Here is a 19,698-nt window from a genome sequence, read left to right as displayed (position 1 = left end):
TAGCTGTCAGAGGTGGAGTGCTTCCAGAGGGCGACTGGAACCCACTTTTCTATGGGGATGGCAAGCTGCAGCTGGGTGTCATGCCTCTGGAGGGCAGGGGCAAGCCAGGAACAGAGCTCCAGCAAGATGGCCTTCCACATTCGAAAGTTCTGGAGCCACTGCTGGTCAACCCACTACTCCGTGACCAGAAAGCCCCAGCTGTCTGAACTGATGTGGTGCCTCCAGAGCTTCCTGTGCACTCGACGGGGTGCAGGCATGAGAATCCTGTAGTCAGGGTGCCATCCCTGAACAGGGTCTGAGGCTCACCCTCTGTGAGGAAGAAGAGGACGGCTGTTGGACAGTTCAGCAGCTGCTGCAGCATCTCAGTGTGGGGCCACTGCAAACCCAGAGCTAAAAAGCTCATGCTCAAAACTTTTCTGTTAGTCCATAAGGTGCCACAGGACCCTTCGTTGCTGTTACAGATCCAGACTAACACGGCTACCCCTCTCAAAACAAAAAGCAGTCAAGTAGCACTTTAAAGACTAGCAAAATGGTTTATTAGGTGAGCTTTTGTGGGACAGATCCACTTCTTCAGACCGTAGCCAGACCAGAACAGACTCAATATTTAAGGCACAGAGAACCAAAAACAGTAAGCAAGGAGGACAAATCAGAAAAAGATAATCAAGGTGAGCAAATCAGAGAGTGGAGGGGTGGGGGGGGAAGGTCAAGAATTAGACTGAGCCAAGTATGCAGACGAGCCCCTATAGTGACTTAGAAAGTTCCCATCATGATTTAAACCATGTGTTAATGTGCCGAATTTACATGGTTTAAATTGTGATGGGAACTTTCTGAGTCACTATAGGGGCTCGTCTGCATACTTGGCTCAGTCTAATTCTTGACCTTCCCCCCCAACCCCTCCACTCTCTGATTTGCTCACCTTGATTATCTTTTTCTGATTTGTCCTGCTTGCTTACTGTTTTTGGTTCTCTGTGCCTTAAATATTGAGTCTGTTCTGGTCTGGCTACGGTCTGAAGAAGTGGGTCTGTCCCACGAAAGCTCACCTAATAAACCATTTTGCTAGTCTTTAAAGTGCTACTTGACTGCTTTTTGTTTTGATAGTGTATAGACTAGCACGGCTTCCTCTTGGCTACCCCTCTGATACTGCAAACCCAGAGGCAGTTCCAGTGGCATGGCTCCCAGGGACCATCTGTGCCACCCTAACCCTAGCCCACAAAGACACAAAGCCCTGCATTAGCTGTGCTGTCCCTTGTGGAGGTAGGCATGACCGCAGCAGAGGCAGAAAGTGGGTATCTGGGGGGAAATCGCTTTAAGCACACATCTCTGCAGGGCTCCTAGAAGGAACTAGTGACCTGCAATGCTGTCTGATGTGGTTCCGAGAGGCTGTTTTGATGACAGAGTGGCCAGGCAGTCTGGCCACTCTCTGTCAACAGAGCGGATCACTCTTTCAATGCGCCTTGCTGTCTAGATGTGATCTGTCGACAAGTTTTGTCACAAGATATCTTCTGACACAAATTTCTACCAACAAAATCCTGTAACCTAGACATACCTATGGTTTGTGATGTATCATTTTAGAAGTGCTGATCTGCTGAAAATTAATATCCTGTTGGCTATATTAGCTAACGTTGTATGTAAACTTATAAAGTTTTGCTGTGTGTGTTACTGAAGTATTTTGAGAGGTTGGAAACATCCACAACCAGCCTTTCAGGTATAAGAATGGAGCCACACATGCTGATGCTTAGAGCCCTGCAAATCCATAGGTATAATGAATGCAGATTTCAATGGGACATTTTTGCAGATGCAGAAATGGATACCAATTTTGTATCCATGCAGGCCTCTACTGATCTCTCATTCAAGGCAATCCACACGCCCAAGAACTTTCCCAGGAACTGTATGCAATGAAGACTGTTTGACCCATACCGTTGCAAGGTTCATTCCAGTAAGCTGGACGAAACTATAAAGGAGGGGAAGTGACATTATTACTCAGCCTCACTGCAACCCAACTCAACACCTAGAATCATGTCTGGCGGACAAAGACTCTGAATTGGGGAGGTGGTACAGGCTGGAGAAGAATTCCAGTCTATGTATTGAAGATCTGTAACCTGAATATACTAATTCAAATCCTGTTTAGCTTACAGAACTTAGATAGCATGCTTTTTATTTTTTTTTGTTTTCTTTGGCAACCATTTCTAATGTTATGTTTACCACTTACAATCACTTAAAACTATCTTTCCATAGTTAATAAATCTCTCTCATATTTTATGTAAAACTGTATATTTTGCTTGAAGCACTGGGGAAACCTCAGCTTAGTGTATTAAAGCTGTGCATGCCCTGTCCACACTGAGAGTGGGTGGGGCAGACTGGGTAATAAACTTGCATTGGTCAGGCTACTGACCAAGGCAAGACAAGTAGAGCTCGGGGATCCTAGGCTGGGGAGCTGGTAGGAGCTTCTCTGTTGTTGATTCATGACCGCCTGGGAGAATCATTCACATAACTCAGCTAGGCATGTCTGCCTGTAAAGAGGTTTGCGGCTTGTAACAACATCACAGTGTGAGGAGTCCACGTTAGCAAGCAGTAGGGTTCAGAGGTACCCCAGTTCCAGGATGAAAACTCATCACAACTTCCATTAATACTCTCCTATTAACTGCCTAGCTGTGGGAAAAAAATAAAATCCGAACTATTAAGATAAATTTTACTCAAGGTGACAGTGAGCCCAGCTATTTCAGAGGCAACATAAAAGCAAGACTGGATGTCTTTCTAGAAGCATGCTTTAGTCATACAAGTTACTGAGCTCAATATAGATGTAGTAAATGGAATTCTGTTCTATATTACACAGAGATGTTTGAATTGGCCTTAAAAACAAACAAAGAGAAAACTCCAAACCCACTGTGAACAAGAAATAATTTTGGAGGGGAAAAATCAAGAGTGACAGGATAAGATTTATCCCTGCACCAACACTGGAGCTGGCACAGAATCATTGCAATGTCATTGTTTCAAGATCAGCATTGTGTCATTTAACTTGACTGTATGGAAAAAAGAATAGCATTTCATACCACCGTAAAACTAGGGAAGAGCAGCTCTGACAACCCTAACATTTCTAAGATAAAAAACAGGCAGATTAAAAAAAAAAAACTTTAAAATCCACACCATAACTTTTCAGATCTTCTGTATCTAACATAAATGAAGATAAAAGGTCACCTTTAAAAATGAACCATTCAGGCCATTTGATGTACTGTCTTCTAGTTATTAGACTTGGAAGCCACAGCTACCTTTAACTCTCTCACACCAGCGCTCCCTCTACTTCTTATGTCCATGTGCGGAATGTATTTTTTATGTTCTACAATATGAAGATTATGAGCAACATATGACACCCATATTGGTGCACATTCCAAAATTCATTCTGCACATGAACGATCTTTGACTGGGGTGGGGCCAAGTGGTTTGGAACGTGGGAGAGGGTACCAGCATTACAGTTTCATTACAGCCCCAACACCCGATTAAGCTAAGAAAAGCATCAGCTTGAATATAAACATTGCACATGGTTATGGTAAATGCAGAGTTCCTGCTATATTTACTACATTAAAAATTACTTATAAAGATACTTGGATACAGCATAAATTAAAGTGCACATTAAAGCACAGTTATGCTGCATAATGAATGTACTTTAAATGAAATTAGCAGTTGGTTTTAGGTATGAAATAAAAATGCCCACTACTAAGAAAAACTAACACATGCTATGGATCAACAAACACATCCAATTTATGAAATGACCTGTAAACGCTTTCTCAAGGACTAAGTCTTCTAGCACGTCTACCCTAATGTCTGGTTTCAGAATGAACTAACACTAGTCACTGCTGAAGCGTTAATTCCCCTGGACTGTTAAATCTAAAACCTGGTAATAGAAAAAAAGGCTGTTTGATGTGCTCAGTATACTGCATACATTCCAAACAGTCAAAATGTATTTAAAAATGTGGAAACAACCGTAACAAACAGCACTCTCTGATATCACATGCAATCATCACTAGCTAACAAAACACCATTTACTTTGACAGCTCAATACAGGTCTTTCCCCATGTCATCACAGAAGAATGAATACAGCGAAAACAGAACAATAGACTGTTGCTTTATGATTATGAAACAAAGATATGCACTGAATATCAATTCAATAAAAACTCAGTGAACTCAAATATACTACTATTTCTACAAAGAGCTGTAGCCACTTATTTCTTGTGGAGCCTCTAAGCAATATTATCTTTTTCTGGAATTGAACAGATTTATTTTTAACCCAACAATGATTTCTGCCTAACAGTACATTGCTTCAGAACTGATGAGTTACGATTATTCGTATCATCTGAAAACATAAGTAACTGCTTATCACATCAATTTCTGGCACCTGTCCCCAGGCCCTCCATGCCAGATGTGTTGCTGCCATTTAGTACTTTCAGAACTGCATCCAATAGTGTGTTCAAAACACATGCACACACCACAATTTGTTTTCTAACTTGAATAACATCAACCAACTGAAAGTTTAAATTTAGTTACAAGTTCTAAGCAGCATAAGGGCCAACCAATAAGGGATACTGAAATTATCAATTGCAGAAGAAATGAAAATTCATTTTCAAGGAACTGATGGCATCCTGATACAAAAGAAAACAACTCTGATCAAATCTTATTTCTGTTTTTGTCCCTCCATATATCAGTTCAGAAGACACAGGAGTAGGGCTGCCAAGTTTCTAGTTGTACAAAAATGAACACTCATCCTCTCCACCCCCCTCTCCTGCCCCCGGGTCGCTTCGCTGCCTTCCAGGCCTCACTACTTCTCCAGGGCCCCACCCACTCTGTCCTCCCTCCCACTTACTCTCACCAACCTGTGGCAGAAGCAGAGGGTTGGCACATAGGGGGGCAGGCTCTGATGTATGGATGAGGTGTTTGCTGTGCAAGAGAGGGTTCTGGGCTGGGGGTTGGGATGTGGGGGGTGTGGGGTAGGGGCTTTGAGGTGCAGGGTCCCAGTAGAGCTTATTACAACTCCCAGGAAGCAGCCACCAGGACCCTGAATCCCCTAAGCATATGGGCAGCCAGGAAAAATCCATGCACTGCCCTCAGAGCTCCTATTGGTCGTGGTTCCTCACCAATGGGAGCCATGGAGCTGGTACTCCAGGTGGGGGCCGCATGTGCAGTCTCCCAGGATGTTGCATGGTGCCAGGGCAGGTACAAAGCCTGCTTTAGTCCCAGGCTTCTCCTGTGCCACCAATCAGAAAGAGTCCTTTTTTTACCAAAAACTGAAGGCCTGGAAAAAGCATACAGAAGTAAACTGCAATCCATCACCAAAAGAGATTAAGACAGAAGAGATGAGAGTGAAAACAAGAAAAATGGAAGGTCTCTAGACGGGCATGACTGCCCTGAGACCCTGGCAACCAAAAGTTTCAGTCACCTATAGGGAGTACATGTGTTGAACCTGTAATGCCTAGAGAAAGCTTAAAAGGAAAAAGGCAGAACAGCCTTAGATGTATGTTCCAACCTAATGAACTTCTACAGCAAATACTATTTGCAGTATGCAATAAGAGAATGTTTGAATCTATGGAATTCCCAAATGCTTGGTAATCTAAATTAGGGCTCCATACAAAATTGGCCCAACTGGGCAGAAATCCATGCTCTAGATCACTCCGAAACTGTTAGGGTAATTGGTTAGGTGACGCAGTAGGTCCTTTCCATCTCTAACCTAGGATTCTGTTTAGATAGCTCTGATAGCTTTAGAGCTCTGCATGACAAAACACCACCATATGAGGTCAGACTGAACATTATTTCCTTCAGAATTAACAATCTGGGGAAATAAAAGTAAGCTTTAACTTTAGAAAAAATTGCAAAATTCACGTCTGTCTCTGCAGATATTTAGCTCCAAAAGTTCAATATTGAGTATAATGTCTCTTATAGCTTCAACAATCTCAGTGTCTTCCACTAAACTTAGAATCTTTCGGACTAGAATTAGGAGGAAAGTTAGCTGGTAGTAGGAATATGCAGAGGCAATACCCTCAAAGAACCATGCTTACTGGTAATATCTCTTTCTGCTTTTGAAATGTCCTGTCCATATACCTATAGTCTAACTGGAGTACAACATGCAGGAATATTGGCTGAGGAGTTCCAATTACACACATATGGCAGAACTGCTGCTGAAGAATAAGCCTGAGGCCTAGACGCAAAGTCAAGAAGGGAATGGTACAACAGTACAAGAACAGAACTCTGGATGGCAGCCCTACCGATATCTGCATCAGAAACACAACAGAGGAAGGTTAACACTGCTGCTCTCTTAAAGTGAGCCCTAAGATCGTCATCAAAACAAAGCAGAAGAAATGTAGCACTTTAAAGACTAACAAAATGATTTATTCAGTGATGAGCTTTGGTGAGACAGACCCACTTCTTCAGATCAATTTCATTTCCAGTACAGACCGACATTTATAACTACAGAGGACCAAGAAAAAAATTGCAATAAAAACTGACAAATCAAATAGGATTGAAGGAAGGGGGTGAGAGGTGAGGGGATGTTAATCGTCCTGTCTGCGATAATTACGAGCATCACAGGAAGGGAAACAGTCCTTGTAGTCAAAACAAAAAAGCAGTCCAGTAGCACTTTAAAGACTAACAAAATAATTTATCAGGTGATGAGCTTTCGTGGGACAGACCCGCTTCTGCAGACCATAGCCATACCAGAACAGACTCAATATTTAAGGCACAGAGAGCCAAACATAGCAATCAAGGTTGACAAATCAGAAAAATTATCAAGGTGAGCAAATCAGAGAGCAGAGGGGCGGCGGGGGTTTGTGTCAAGAATTAGATAAAGCAAAGTATGTAAAAGAGTCCCTATAATGAGCTAGAAAATTGTCATCTCGGTTCAAACCACATGTTAATGTGTCTAATTTGAATATAAAAAGAGAATTCAGCAGCCTCTCTTTCCAAATGTCTTTGAAAATTCCATTTCAGTAAAACACAGACTTTCAGGTCACTTTCAGTCCTTGTAATGCATAAGGTAGTTGATATCTCTGCTCATACCACGTCTTAATGTGTCAGATTTGAATATGTACTCTAATTCACAAATCTCTTGCTCTAATCTGTTGTTAAATTCTCTGTTTTCCAGGACACAAATTCTCAGGTCTTTAACAGAATAGCCCACTCCACTGAAGTGTTCACTGACTGGCTTATGTGTATTGAGTTTCTTGACGTCTTCTGTGTGTCCATTTATTCTTCGACAAAGGTTTTGCCCAGTCTGTTCAAGGTACATAGTGTCAGGGCATTGTTGGCACATAATAGCATATATAATGTTGCTGGAAATGCATGATAACGTGCCTTTGATCTTATAACTAACATGGTTAGGTCCAGTCATGGTATCCCCAGAATAAATATGTGGACAAAGTTGGCAGCAGGGTTTGTTGCAAGAAGTTCCAGGATTTCTATTACTGTGATGTAGCCTGTGATTGCTGGTGAGAATCTTTCTCAGGTTAGGAGGTTGTCTATAGTAAGATCATCACACTGACACACTAGCTAACGTGTAATACAGGTGGGTCTCAACATTCACAAGGGTTCCATGTTGAGAACCCTAACAAATGTTGAATTTCACAAATATGGTGTCCGGCTGCCAGCGCTCCTGCCTGAGGCCCCAGGGGAAGCAGTGGCTTGGCCGCTTGCAAATGATTGAATTCGTGAACATTAAGTTTGAGAATCGTGAGACTCTACTGTATGTTACATAACCTACTACATTTTAAATAGGCACTAAGTGAAAATAGCATCCCCATTACTCTTATCCTGAAATTTTATAAAAACTTTTGCTGGCTTCCTAAATAGCTTCATTCTGTGCAAATAAAAACTTAAAAGCCTCAGTACCTAGAGTAGGAAGCACAATTATTTCCTTCCAAGAACGAGGTTCCAGACAGAAGACTTGGGAGACCGATTGGTTTAAAGAAAATCAGACACTATGCAAAGCAATTAGACAAAGTAAAATCTATATCCTTATGAAATGCACTACGGAAGAATTAGCCACAAAATCTTGAAAATTCATTTTCTTTTCTCATAGACATACATGTGTTTATTATTTATAACACTTCCCTTACCTAACACCTTGAAATTATTTAAACTGAAATAATTTTAAATATCTAGGACAAGTTATTTAAATGTGGCTCTTAAAGTCTGAAATCTATATTCTGCCTAAATAAGACCCTCTTTCATGAAAGCACTAAATATTTTTAATTGTAGCACATGCCTAAAGTTAAGCACATTCTTAATTGCTTTCCCGAAAAAAGGGCCCTACTGTCATGATTTTTAAAGGTGCTGAGCATGAGGAGCTTCCACTGAAATTAATAACATCTATAAAACCAAGATAATTCTCTCCTACCTAACAAGAGTGCCACAGAGCTATATTAACTACTGTTTATGAGGAAATCAACTACTATGAGAAACACCATACAAAAGCCTACAATTAAAACAGTTATCTTACAAAGCTTAGAAAAATACAAAGCCAATAGTAAATCATCAATTTAGGAAAAAACTGTCTCCAACGTTCCACTGAATTAAGTTTGTGAGGGTATCATGTATGCACAGATGTGCAATTATCAGACTTTCTGTTCTGCCACACTGTGTTGACTGTATTAATTCACCACTTTCATAACAGTTATGCCAAGTTTTTATTTATTGTGCACTTAAAGCATATCTAACCAGCAGGTTTGACATTCTTGCTTTGAGATCCTGGCATGCCACAACATGTCAATCCTTCTCCCGTACATTAACATTTTTCAGTCTGCTTCCAGCAGCTGTGAAAATATTATATAAGTTAGGAATCAGTACCTTTACTTGTATGCACCCTGTTTTCATACAAGACAGCAGTTCTCAAACTGTGGGGCAGGACCTCATTTTCATGGGGTCAACAGGGACGGTTTAAACTTGGCAGGGCCAAAGCAGAAATCTGAGCCAACCACCTTGGTCAAAGTCAATGTCCTCCAGCTTCAGCTTTGGGAGGACAAGGGGGAGCTCAGTGAAAGACCCCCTGCCTGGGGCTGACGCCCTTTGGCTTCATCAGTGGGTTCTCTGCCTGGGTCTCGGGGATTTGGATAGGCTCAGGCTTTGCTCCCCTCTCGTGGGGTTGTGGAGTAATTTTTATTGAAGGAAGGGGTTTGCTGTACAATTAAGCTTGAGAACGCTTGTGATAAAACAGTCTAGCTCAAAGCACAAGTTACTACTGGGAGAGATCAACAGTCAAACTGAAAATGAACCTGCGTAAAACGTTCTTAAATACGCAATTGATCTTAAATACGCAATTGCAGCTATGACAACTGCTAACTCCCTTACTCCTTATGAGAATGAGGAGGACCAGGGTCAACTGTTGAGGCCTGATGGTTCTATTTCATGCATTCATACAGAGCACACCATATCAAACCCCCAAAGATCAACCCTGAAAATGTTGATCTTCCCCTAAGTATAGACATACCCTGCATTCTGGAATAATATGCTTTACTCACGGGTGGCAGGTGCCTCCCCTGAGTCTTAGCACTCAACTTTCTCTAGTTTCCATTCCTAAAGGCTCCCACAGGAGGCTGTTGCAGCTTGTAGGCTGGTGATTCTTTTCCCCAGCACCTGCCCCTCAAATGGTTGTTAACTTAAAAATGAAAAGCCTTCCATCTTGCCAGACCTATTGGATTAAAAGAATCTGTGAAAGAGCCATTAAGTGGTAAATGAAGCCATTTAACAGGCATATGCCAACTCTGAATTAATTAACATAAGAAACTGCACATTACTATGTCTACAGGAGCTTAGCTTTTAAATATTTCATGAGTTTTTTTGCTGAAGATTACAAAATCACATCATTAAAATCCTTGCACAGATTTTCAGATGCATATTCTGAGTATCAGCTTTAGCTTTAATGGATATTCAGATACAGATTTTAAATAAATTCTTCAAAAGTCTACCCTTATCTAAAATACACATTTTAAGTATTATAGTACAAAAAAACTTGCTTCCACAATCTTCCTGCTGTTTCTATCTGTCCTTTCCCTCCTTTCACACACACATACCACACACCCATTTAAGAGAACCCTTAAAAAGGGCAACATTCCCTTTCTTCCAGGTATCTGGGAAAATGAATTTATCAAACAGAAGTAAAGAAAAGTAAACCAGTTTTAACGGAATCCTCCACCAAAATCAGTACCTTACTAAGATAAAAATATGTTTCAGAAGATTTTGTAACATAACATGGAAAAATTTCATAAACGTGTCTATTGTTATGGAGATCACACACAAATTATTGTTTACTTTTTGTAAACCCAATACACTTTGTCATGAACACACTAAGGCTACGTCTACACTACAAAATAAAGTTGAATTTCTTAAAGTCGACTTTGTAACACTAGATTTTATAATGTCAATATTGAGTGTCCACACCCACCCACAAAGTTGATTTAGTGTGTCCCCACTAAATTGCCAAAGTTCAACTGGTGAGTGACTGGTTTTCCTTCTTTGAGTGCTTGCTCCTCTGCATTCCAATATGCAACTTACCAGCAGTTTGCACGGAGGAGGGGTTGGACCTCAGTGCAGTGCTGCCTACCAAACAACTCTGCTGAACACCACATCATCTCTTGCCACCTGGATGAAGGTGCAGTGCTCCATGAAGGTGTTCATGGAGGACCATGTTTGCTTCTCTGCAACTGTCCAGAAGGGGAACCTGGGCCAGGAAGGCCGCCGAAGAGGCCTGCGTTCTGGTTCAGTGCAACTTAATGGGCAGGACTAGCACCTTGGCCAAGTCATAGCAGAGCTTAATGCAAGTGGTGATAAGGAGACCCTTCAAGCTGTCCGCGAAGGCAACTAAGGGTGCGTCTACACTACCCGGCTACTTCGAAGTAGCTGGCACAATGTCAAAATAGTACGCATCGTGTCTACACGTGCCATGAGCTATTTCAATGTTGAAATCGACGTTAGGTGACGAGATGTCGAAATCGCTATTCCTATCCGAAGATGGGAATAGCACCCTACTTCGACGTTCAACGTCGAAGTTGGGCGTGTGTAGATGATCTGTGTCCTGCTACGTCAAAATAGCGGGGTCCTCCATGGCAGCGATCAGCTGAGGGGTTGAAAGATGCTCTGTCCAGCCCGAGGGGCTCTATGGTCGCCACGTGCAGTAGCCCTTAGCCCAGGGCTTCTGGCTGCTGCTGCTGCTGCAGCAGCTGGGGGTCCATGCTGCGTGCACGGGGTCTGCAACCAGTTGTCGGCTCTACGGATCTCGTGCTATGCAGGCTGAGTGTGTCTGGGAAGGGCCCTTTAAGAGAGCAGCTTCGGGCTTTGCTGGCCCCTTATTTCGATAGGGAGCACTTGTGTGTGTGGATGCTCCCCATTTCCTTTCGGGGTGGCTCCTTCTGACTTCCTCCATTGTTACTTCGACGTTGAACGTCGATGGCACCAGCCCTGGAGGATGTGTAGACAATACATGTCAAAGTAGCCTATTTCGATGTTCTTACGTCAAAATAGGCTACTTCAACGTAGTGTGCTAGTAGAGACGTAGCCTAAAGCTGGAAGGGGAAGGGGGGAACTTGTACAAAGGAACAATGTGTTCGATATAGAAAGCAAGGGCAGGCCTTATGTCCAGAGAGTGCAGTGCTCTCTCTCTATTTGACTCATGGGGCATAGGAAAGAACACCTGGAGAAAACATGTCCTGGTTAAAATGAAAGGGTGACACTACCTTAGGTAGGAAGGCAGGGTAGGGTCAGAGCTGCACTTGTCGTTATGAAAAACGGTATATGGGGGCTCCAAGGTAAAGGCCCTCAATTCCAACACCCTCCAGGTGGCAGTAATGGCTGCCAGGAAAGGCACCTTATATGAGAGGCAGGCTAGCGCGTAGGAAGCCAAGGACTCAAATGGGGGTGGGGGGGGGCCTAGCAGATGTGAGGTGACCAGATTAAGATTCCAAGGTAACTGTTTCCATTCAGCAGTATATGTGGCCCGGGCCAAAGGCTTACAGCTGATCATTAAGATATCCTGCACCGGGTCTGAACACTGGAGATCAAGGCAATTTAGCCACAGAGCTTTCATGCTGTGAGATGGAGCAACTCCAGGTTCAGATACTGCAATCGGACAGGATCCTGAGTCAGGAGACCAGGGAACGGGGAAGTGTGATCAGACTTCCAGTAGGGACAGCAGCATGGTGTACTAGTGCTATCTGGGCCAAGTGGAAGTTAGGAGAATCACAGCCATGCTATCCTGCCAGATCTTGACCAGGCCCCTCAGACTCAAGGGGAACAGGGAAAATATGTACAATCACTGCCCTATTCAAGTTATCGGGAAAGCATTAATCAGGGATCCATGACTGTGGCCCTGGAAAGAGAAGAATGGGGGGCACTTCCTGTTGAGGCAGGTCACAAACAGGTCTACCTGCACCTCACCCTACTCTTAGAAAATGGTGAGTGTGACAGCTGCATGGAGAAACCACTCATGGGACTGAAACGACTGACAGAGGTGGTCCGCTAGGTCGTTCTGTATGCCTGGTAGATGAGACACCTGAATCTGGATGTTGTGACAAACGGCACTGCCCCTTCCCCCACCACCAAGTACATACACCAACTTTTAAAAATCAACATGCAATTTTCTCTAAATATTAAAAACAGCAAGAATCTGATTCAAACAGACCCCATTATCCATTGTGATAAAGACAAAAGCAAAACTGTGACTGAGGCTGACGCTTACAACTAAATGCAGCAACGAAGGGTCCTGTGGCACCTTATAGACTAACAGAAAAGTTTAGAGCATGAGCTTTCGTGAGTTAACTCACTTCTTCAGATGCTGGTCAGTAAGTTAACTCACGAAAGCTCATGCTCTAAACTTTTCTGTTAGTCTATAAGATGCCACAGGACCCTTCGTTGCTGCTACAGATCCAGACTAACACGGCTACCCCTCTGATACTTTACAACTAAATGTGAACATTGCATCACAGCAAACAGATTAACACAGAAGTGTCAACAACTTTGTATAATTCTATGCCAATTTAACAGAAATCCAATGAAATCCACCATCTTGAGTCAAACACACAGGACCTGCTGTGGGTAAAATGTGCACTGTACCTTTTTTTTCCTTCCCTCTGAAGCATCTCACCTCTTCCCCCCCACCCCCAATACATTCCAAGCCTCCCCAAAGGAGCCTATCCCCCAGGTTGAGAAGCTCTGATCTAAAGCAAATAAAATTGTATTTCTCCTTTTCTGGGACAGCCAGAAGGACTCAGTGCCATTTAAACTAAAAAGAGAATGGCAACTGTTGGTTGGTTTACACAGCAAGACACAAACTGCTGGGAACATCACATGAAGTGTATTTTCAGTAATTGAAACCTGTTGGTCCTGCTTTTATGGTCATATCAGGGCAGATCACCATGCATGCAGGCAGACAAACTTGAGGGGAGGTAGGGGAAGCTATGGGAGCAATCCTGTATCTCCATAAAGCTTAGGGAAGGCAAAAAAGTCAGCAGTTCTGACATCAACATACCAGTGAATTCCCATGACAAAAACAAACACATGACTAGTCTTCACTATAATGTTAGCGCAGTTTATAACTCCCCAGCCCAACTCTCATTCACACACAAAAATCTCTTGCTCAGATTAAGTTTTGCTTTAAACTAGGTTCAATACTCCCAGGGGAATTCCATGCCACTGTACATATTTCACGTGCCATGCATTTTTAAGTTTTAGGTTTCTTCAGAAAATAGCTTCCACTGAAGTTGCTGCAGTCCTGCCTTTGCTCACTAAAAGGTGCTATGGTCCTAGAACACAGCTCCAGCCCCAGCTACCACAGCAAAGAATACCTGTGAAACCAGATCAGGACAGAGGAGATATGGCGAGAAAGCTTGGGGCTGCTTGCGGGGACAAGAGGGTCAGACGGGCTCATAAGAACTAGCGGGAGAAGACAGGCTGGGTCAGGGCCACATGAGGATGTGGGGAGTGTGTGTCAGAGACGTGGACAGAGGGTGCAGAGACACATGGGGACAGGATGAGATGTGCCTGACTGAATGAGGGAGGATGGGGTCAGCCAGGGTCTCATTTAATAATCCCGCCCCATTTTCCCATAGAATCTGTTCCATAGTTTTCCCAGCCATACCCAACGATCCTTTCACGTCATACCCAAGCTCCTTCAAGCAATTACTTCCCCCTGTCTCAGATCCTCCATTATTTCAGGTCTCCCGAGGGGTGCGGGAAATAACAGTTCTGTACTGTGGTTTAAGTATTGTACTTTAAATGGATGCTTACTCAAAGTTGTTTTATATGCCCAGTAAAGAGCCTATTTGACAAAAAAATGTTTCTGGAATCTCTGCATTTTTACAGTCATGCTTGCTGAAAGGTATTTTGAAATAAATTTTCAAAATAATACAAACAGGTGTGATTGTACTGTATCATTTTGACAAAATACACATGATTTTAAAATATTATTTATAAAATTTTTAATTTTGTGGAACAGAATTCCCTCAGTAATATTCAATTCCCTGCTCTGCCATGAACTTTCTGTGGGACCCAGGGCAAATCACTTAGGCGCCCCGTACCTCAGTTTCCCATATATAAAATACGGATTATAGCATTTACCTACTTCATAGGTGAACTGTGAGATCTGCTGAGGAAAATGCTATATAAAAAAGACAGACATTATTGTTATTAAAGTCCAACCCGCACATCGCTGAGCAAGTTAAAGTGCTGCTGGTACTACAGTTAGTAATCAAGTGGGGCTAAGCTACTCTGCACTGCTAATACACTCAGTCTGTGCACCTTCCATATTACTTTGCAGTGAGGGATTCTCTCACTGAAGTTCAGCTAATACAAGAAGAGTTCATTAGAGCTAGCACCACAGAGAAAACAAGCATAATGGATAACTGTAATGCAAAAGAAACCGAAGACAGAAAAAAGGAAATATGAAAGATGAAAACTGTTAAGATTAGAAACTGGCTGTTCTTTGCAAGTAAAAAAGCAATCAGAATCTCAAACTAAATCTTAGATTATTTCCTTCCCTTTGAAAACAAGAGGGTGTATTTTTCTTCAGTTTTCCCTATTCAATTGACATCATCATGAAATAAGAATCACAGAACTGCATCATTCAAAAGTTCAAAACAATTAACTAAAACATGTCTGTTGAGTCTTCTGTACAGGGAGGACTTGATGGTGTTATTTTCCAGTGAAAACATTTAAAAGGGAGCATACCATTTGGTCATTTTAAATATCAGATCCTGCAAACAAAACCAGCCAATAACTCATTACATTTTGGTTTAGTATTTAATACAGGACATACCATTTTCACGAGACAAAACCAAATTCAAACACAAATTCAAAATTGTATACTTCTTTCTCATCACCTTTGCAGACTCAAAGGCAACAATAATGTGATAAGATATGAATCACTATACTGTAACTATTGTGCTATTTTGAGGCTTTCATTACTGGAGGTAATATACAGAAAACGCCAGAGAGCCTGTTCAGCAGGTACTGAGATCCATTGCAAAGTAAGATGAAACTTTCATGGTTTTTAGTGAAGTTGTGATTTTCAAAGGTCAGAAGAGAAGAGATAAATAATTTAATATACTTTAACCTCAGGACTTAGAAAATGAGTTACCAGACACTTACTAATTACTGAACAAATTTCCTAATCCAAGGCCATTTCAAAACACTAGGGACTCCACCAGAAAATCTGAGGACAAGCCCCTGTGAGAAGTCCAGTCCAAATCTCATATAATGGAAATAAGGGTGACCAGATAGCAAGTGTGAAGAAGTGGGATGGGGTGGAGAGTAACAGGCATTTGTATAAGAAAAAGGCAGAATATTGGGACTGTCCCTATAAAATCAGTACACTTGGAAATTCGGGGACGGGGGAGATTCCTACCAATCAGCTAATCCTTAGAGGAGCTGTCTTTTGTGCTCATCTCTAACCAGCAAGCAACTAACAAATTTGAAATCCAGCTCCACTCTTTTTACCCACTAGGTTTGTCTAATCAGCCAAAGCGGGAAATAACAATGAGCTGCAGTGATGCATATGCAGCACCTCATTAGGCTAATTTTCACTGCGCAAACTTCGAAGTTGATAACTTTGAAGCACTGGCAAGCCATGTAGGCACAGGCACTTTGAAGTATCCGCACAATTTTGAAATGCCCTTACTCCCAAAACGTTTTGGGCTTGCCAGTGCTTCAAAGTTATCAACTTCAAAGTTCACATGGAAAAATTAACCTAATGAGGTGCTGCATATGCATTGCAGCACCTCATTGCTATTCCCCATCCAGGCTGATTACCACGCCCCCTTTGAAGAAGGGGGCTAATGCGACCCAGCCACTGAGCGCATGCTCCCTCCCCTCCCTGTCCAGCTCCCCACTGCTTCCTGATTTTTTTGGCAGGGGCTATGGTGGAGTCTCCACTGTTCTGATCTACCGCACTCCTAGCCTTGCAGGGTATGTCTAAACTACAGCAGGGAGGTGTAATTTCAGCAGGGGGGACATACATGAACTAGCTATGCTCAAGCAAATCCCTACAATTAGCTGTGTGGTCGTTGGAGCATGGAGAGCAGCATAGATACTTTTAGGAGCTACTTGGAGCAGATCTAATGCACATATATCTACTCCTGCTGGGAACCATACTTCCAGCTTCTACATAGACATAACCCTGGATGTTACAATGAGGCAAAATGACTGCTATTTTAACACTAGCCTCCATTTTTCCATGTCTCCTTCCCTAAGAATACTTTTAAATACCAGAGTCTGCCTAGTCAGAGATTTCCAAAGGCAGGGCAGCATGAAATTTTTACATGATTCTTGTCATTCCACTGCAGCTATCGGTTCTGATGAACAACAGTGGAAGTTATTAGTGTTTTTAATTGAATTCTGATCCCTTCCCCCACCCCAACAAACACAGGAAAAGTATTAGTAAGAAAAGAGGCACTACTGCTATCTGTATAATGACTCAAAACAATTTGATAAAAATACCTAGAAACACAAAATTTTGCGCAGACACAAAATTTGACATCTGTATCTGCAAAAATGAACCGTGAATGCAGATGTCCGCGGATTGGCAGAACTCTAAAGAGATCTACTAACTGAGCTGATGAAATTGAACAAACAAGAATGTTTTTAAATTTTATATTCTCCAGAAAGTGGCTATCTTGACTCCTCACTACACCAGAGAGTTTCTTTCTCACATAGTTAAGTGCTAAAGCAGTAGCGCGCAACCTGCGTACCCCGCTCCCACATACCTCTAGCACACCAGAGCTCTGCACTTCCTTGCTTCTCCCCCTCTCTCTTAGCATTTTTGGAACACATGAATTGCCTGATTGGCGCTCCCTCCCAAGGACAGAGCACCAATCAGACAATCCATCTACTCCAAAAAAACTGGGAGGGAAGGGGAGAAGAACAAGGTAAGTGTTAGGCTCTAGTGTCCCAGTTGCAAGACATGCGTTGGTTGGGTTGGCGGCAGGGGACAACCAGAGAGTCAGCAGGGCCACAGGTGGAACCCCAGTGCTCTATGGGTTGCTGCGGTCCAATGAAGTGAAGGAGGGCTGCTCATGTGGCACACTCACCACTGATGACTGCTCAGTGCTGTGCTAATGGCTTGAAAAATCCATTCTATTCAACACTGATTCATTCTTATTAATCCAAAAGAACATCCTCAAAAAGACCATATGCCAAAAATTTGCTCTCATTTACACCAATGAACTTACTGAAGTTACTCTGGAACTGTGCTTAATTCCCACTCTTGTCAATACTTCTATTTATCTCATAGCCATATCATAGCACTGCAAAGCATTGCTTTCTGCATGCCATGTTCCCTTAATATTTGACTTACAGAACTACAAATTGAGGACCAGATCTTACTGACCCTTGCTCACATGATTAATCTAGTTGACTTCAATAAGACTAATGCTACCCACAGGGGAAAGAGCGTGCAGGCCCAGGCCTTTCTTGGTTCGTAACAGCTGTTAAATAAATACATTAAAAGTCTAACAATAGTTTAACACTTACGCTTCCATAGTTGTTTTGACAGTCTGTTCATCAGAATCTTCATCTGAGCTACTGCAAGTAGCATCAGAGTCCAGATCTTTCTCCACACGAGACAGCAGCCCTGCAGCAGAATGTGCAAAAGCCCAGATTTCAGCAGGTTCAATGTTGAATCCATTGTGTGTATCTTTATTTGAATTATTCTCCAAGTGAGTTGTACTGCTTTCTACTTTAATTTCAGTACATCCAAGAGAGCTATTGTCCAAAAATCTGGTAGGATCATGAAAAACTTTCATTCTTTGGAGCTGATGTGCCACAAAGCCTTTCAGCTGGTGATCACAGTGTTCGACAACATGCTTTGCCAGAAGTATCTGTAAACGTTTCCGAGCTCTTTTGGCTCGACTGAGCACAACTTGTTGCCTACTGACACACTGAAGTAAGTGAGCATTCAAAGCCTCTTCTCTACTAGTGGGGGTGCAGCCCACAATTGTTCTCAAAGGCTCCTGCATAACTTGATGCAATGCACTTCTTTTTTTGGTCTCACCTGTATCCAAAAAGCCATTCTTAGGATGCCATTTATACTTTGGAAGCTGCATTTCTTCCACATTACCGGATTCAGTTACATTTGAATCCAACAATCTCTGTGTTTCTGCCAAACTCTGGATTGTGGTTTCCGATAAATGTTTCCCTCTGACCTGCTCTTCTGGTTCCGAATTATTAACCTGACTGATCTGTGTGGTAGCACCATGATGTAGTAGATTTCTCATCCTGGAGCACTGATAATGTCTGGAAGACTGGGGAGAACCAAAGTGTTTTACACTGAAGATCTCATTACTGAGGTTAGGGTCAGTAGTGGGAAACCCCAGAACTGAACAAGTGATCCGTGTGATAGAATCCTCCTTTATTGTCTCCTTGATTGCTCTGGAATTTTTCATGCACAAAGTTGTATCAGATTCCATAGCTCTAGAGGACAAAGAAGGTGACAAGTGGACACCATGACCTTTTGTTGCTGCCTCCCTGAGGGCTGGTGTCATTATAACTATTGTAGGCAGTTCACAGCAAACCTGAAAACAACAGGGGATATATAAATTGTCTAATTTTTAATGATAGTATACAAACAAAAGACCATTTCAGATATGTGGTTTTTATATTCTTTTTAAAAAATCTTTTAAATGTACCCAACTAGTGCAAACTCATCTGACTGACGAACCTTGACTAGAGTCCCTCAAAAACCAAACAAAATCAGCTTTACAGTTTAGGGCAGGATTTGTTTCTAATACAATAAATGCTTCCCCTTCCAGCGGAAGTTCTTCACAGCAAGCACCTTTGAAACTAGCCAGCTTCTTAGGTTCACAGGGAATTCTCTATTGTGCAGCTTAGGAGAGACTCTATGGCTGACATGAGGTCTTGAGAAAGCTGAGAAAGGGCAGTAGAAGGGAGGTTAAAAAAACATAGGAAGCAATAGGTTTGTTGAAAGGGTGACTATCAGGTAGCGCACCTTGTTTATTCCTACCGGATGAGTGCCTTCTCCCTAGCCTCCCTCTACAGTAAACCTTCGATTCACTGGACCCCACTAGCAGACTTCTGAAATAACAGACTGTCTGCCAGTGCCCCCCATCAATCCGGCAAGAGAGTAAATGCAGGTCACTCACCCGAGCCCCTGCTAGGGCCAGAGCTGCCACCGGAGTCACCACTGCCATGGCTGGAGAAGCCACAACTGCTGGAGCA

General features: G+C 42.5%; 1 protein-coding gene across 4 annotated transcripts in view; it reads right to left on the bottom strand.

The window, feature by feature from the left end:
• The window catches only part of KANSL1L (KAT8 regulatory NSL complex subunit 1 like), a 111,625-nt gene that overhangs the window by 79,891 nt on the left and 12,036 nt on the right, over positions 1-19,698 (bottom strand). For all 4 annotated transcript variants that reach the window (XR_012646351.1, XM_075000741.1, XM_075000743.1 and 1 more), the window contains exon 2: positions 17,995-19,034. Coding sequence is in view for 3 of the 4 variants with exons in the window: in XM_075000741.1 (XP_074856842.1) it covers positions 17,995-19,004 (1,010 nt within the window). In the remaining variant the exon portion in view is untranslated. The remainder of the gene's footprint in view (positions 1-17,994; positions 19,035-19,698) is intronic.

This window comes from Carettochelys insculpta, chromosome 8 (genome assembly GCF_033958435.1).
Source record: "Carettochelys insculpta isolate YL-2023 chromosome 8, ASM3395843v1, whole genome shotgun sequence".
Lineage (NCBI taxonomy): Eukaryota > Metazoa > Chordata > Testudines > Carettochelyidae > Carettochelys > Carettochelys insculpta.
Note: the sequence above shows the minus strand (reverse complement) of the source record. Positions and strands in the feature narration are given on the sequence as shown.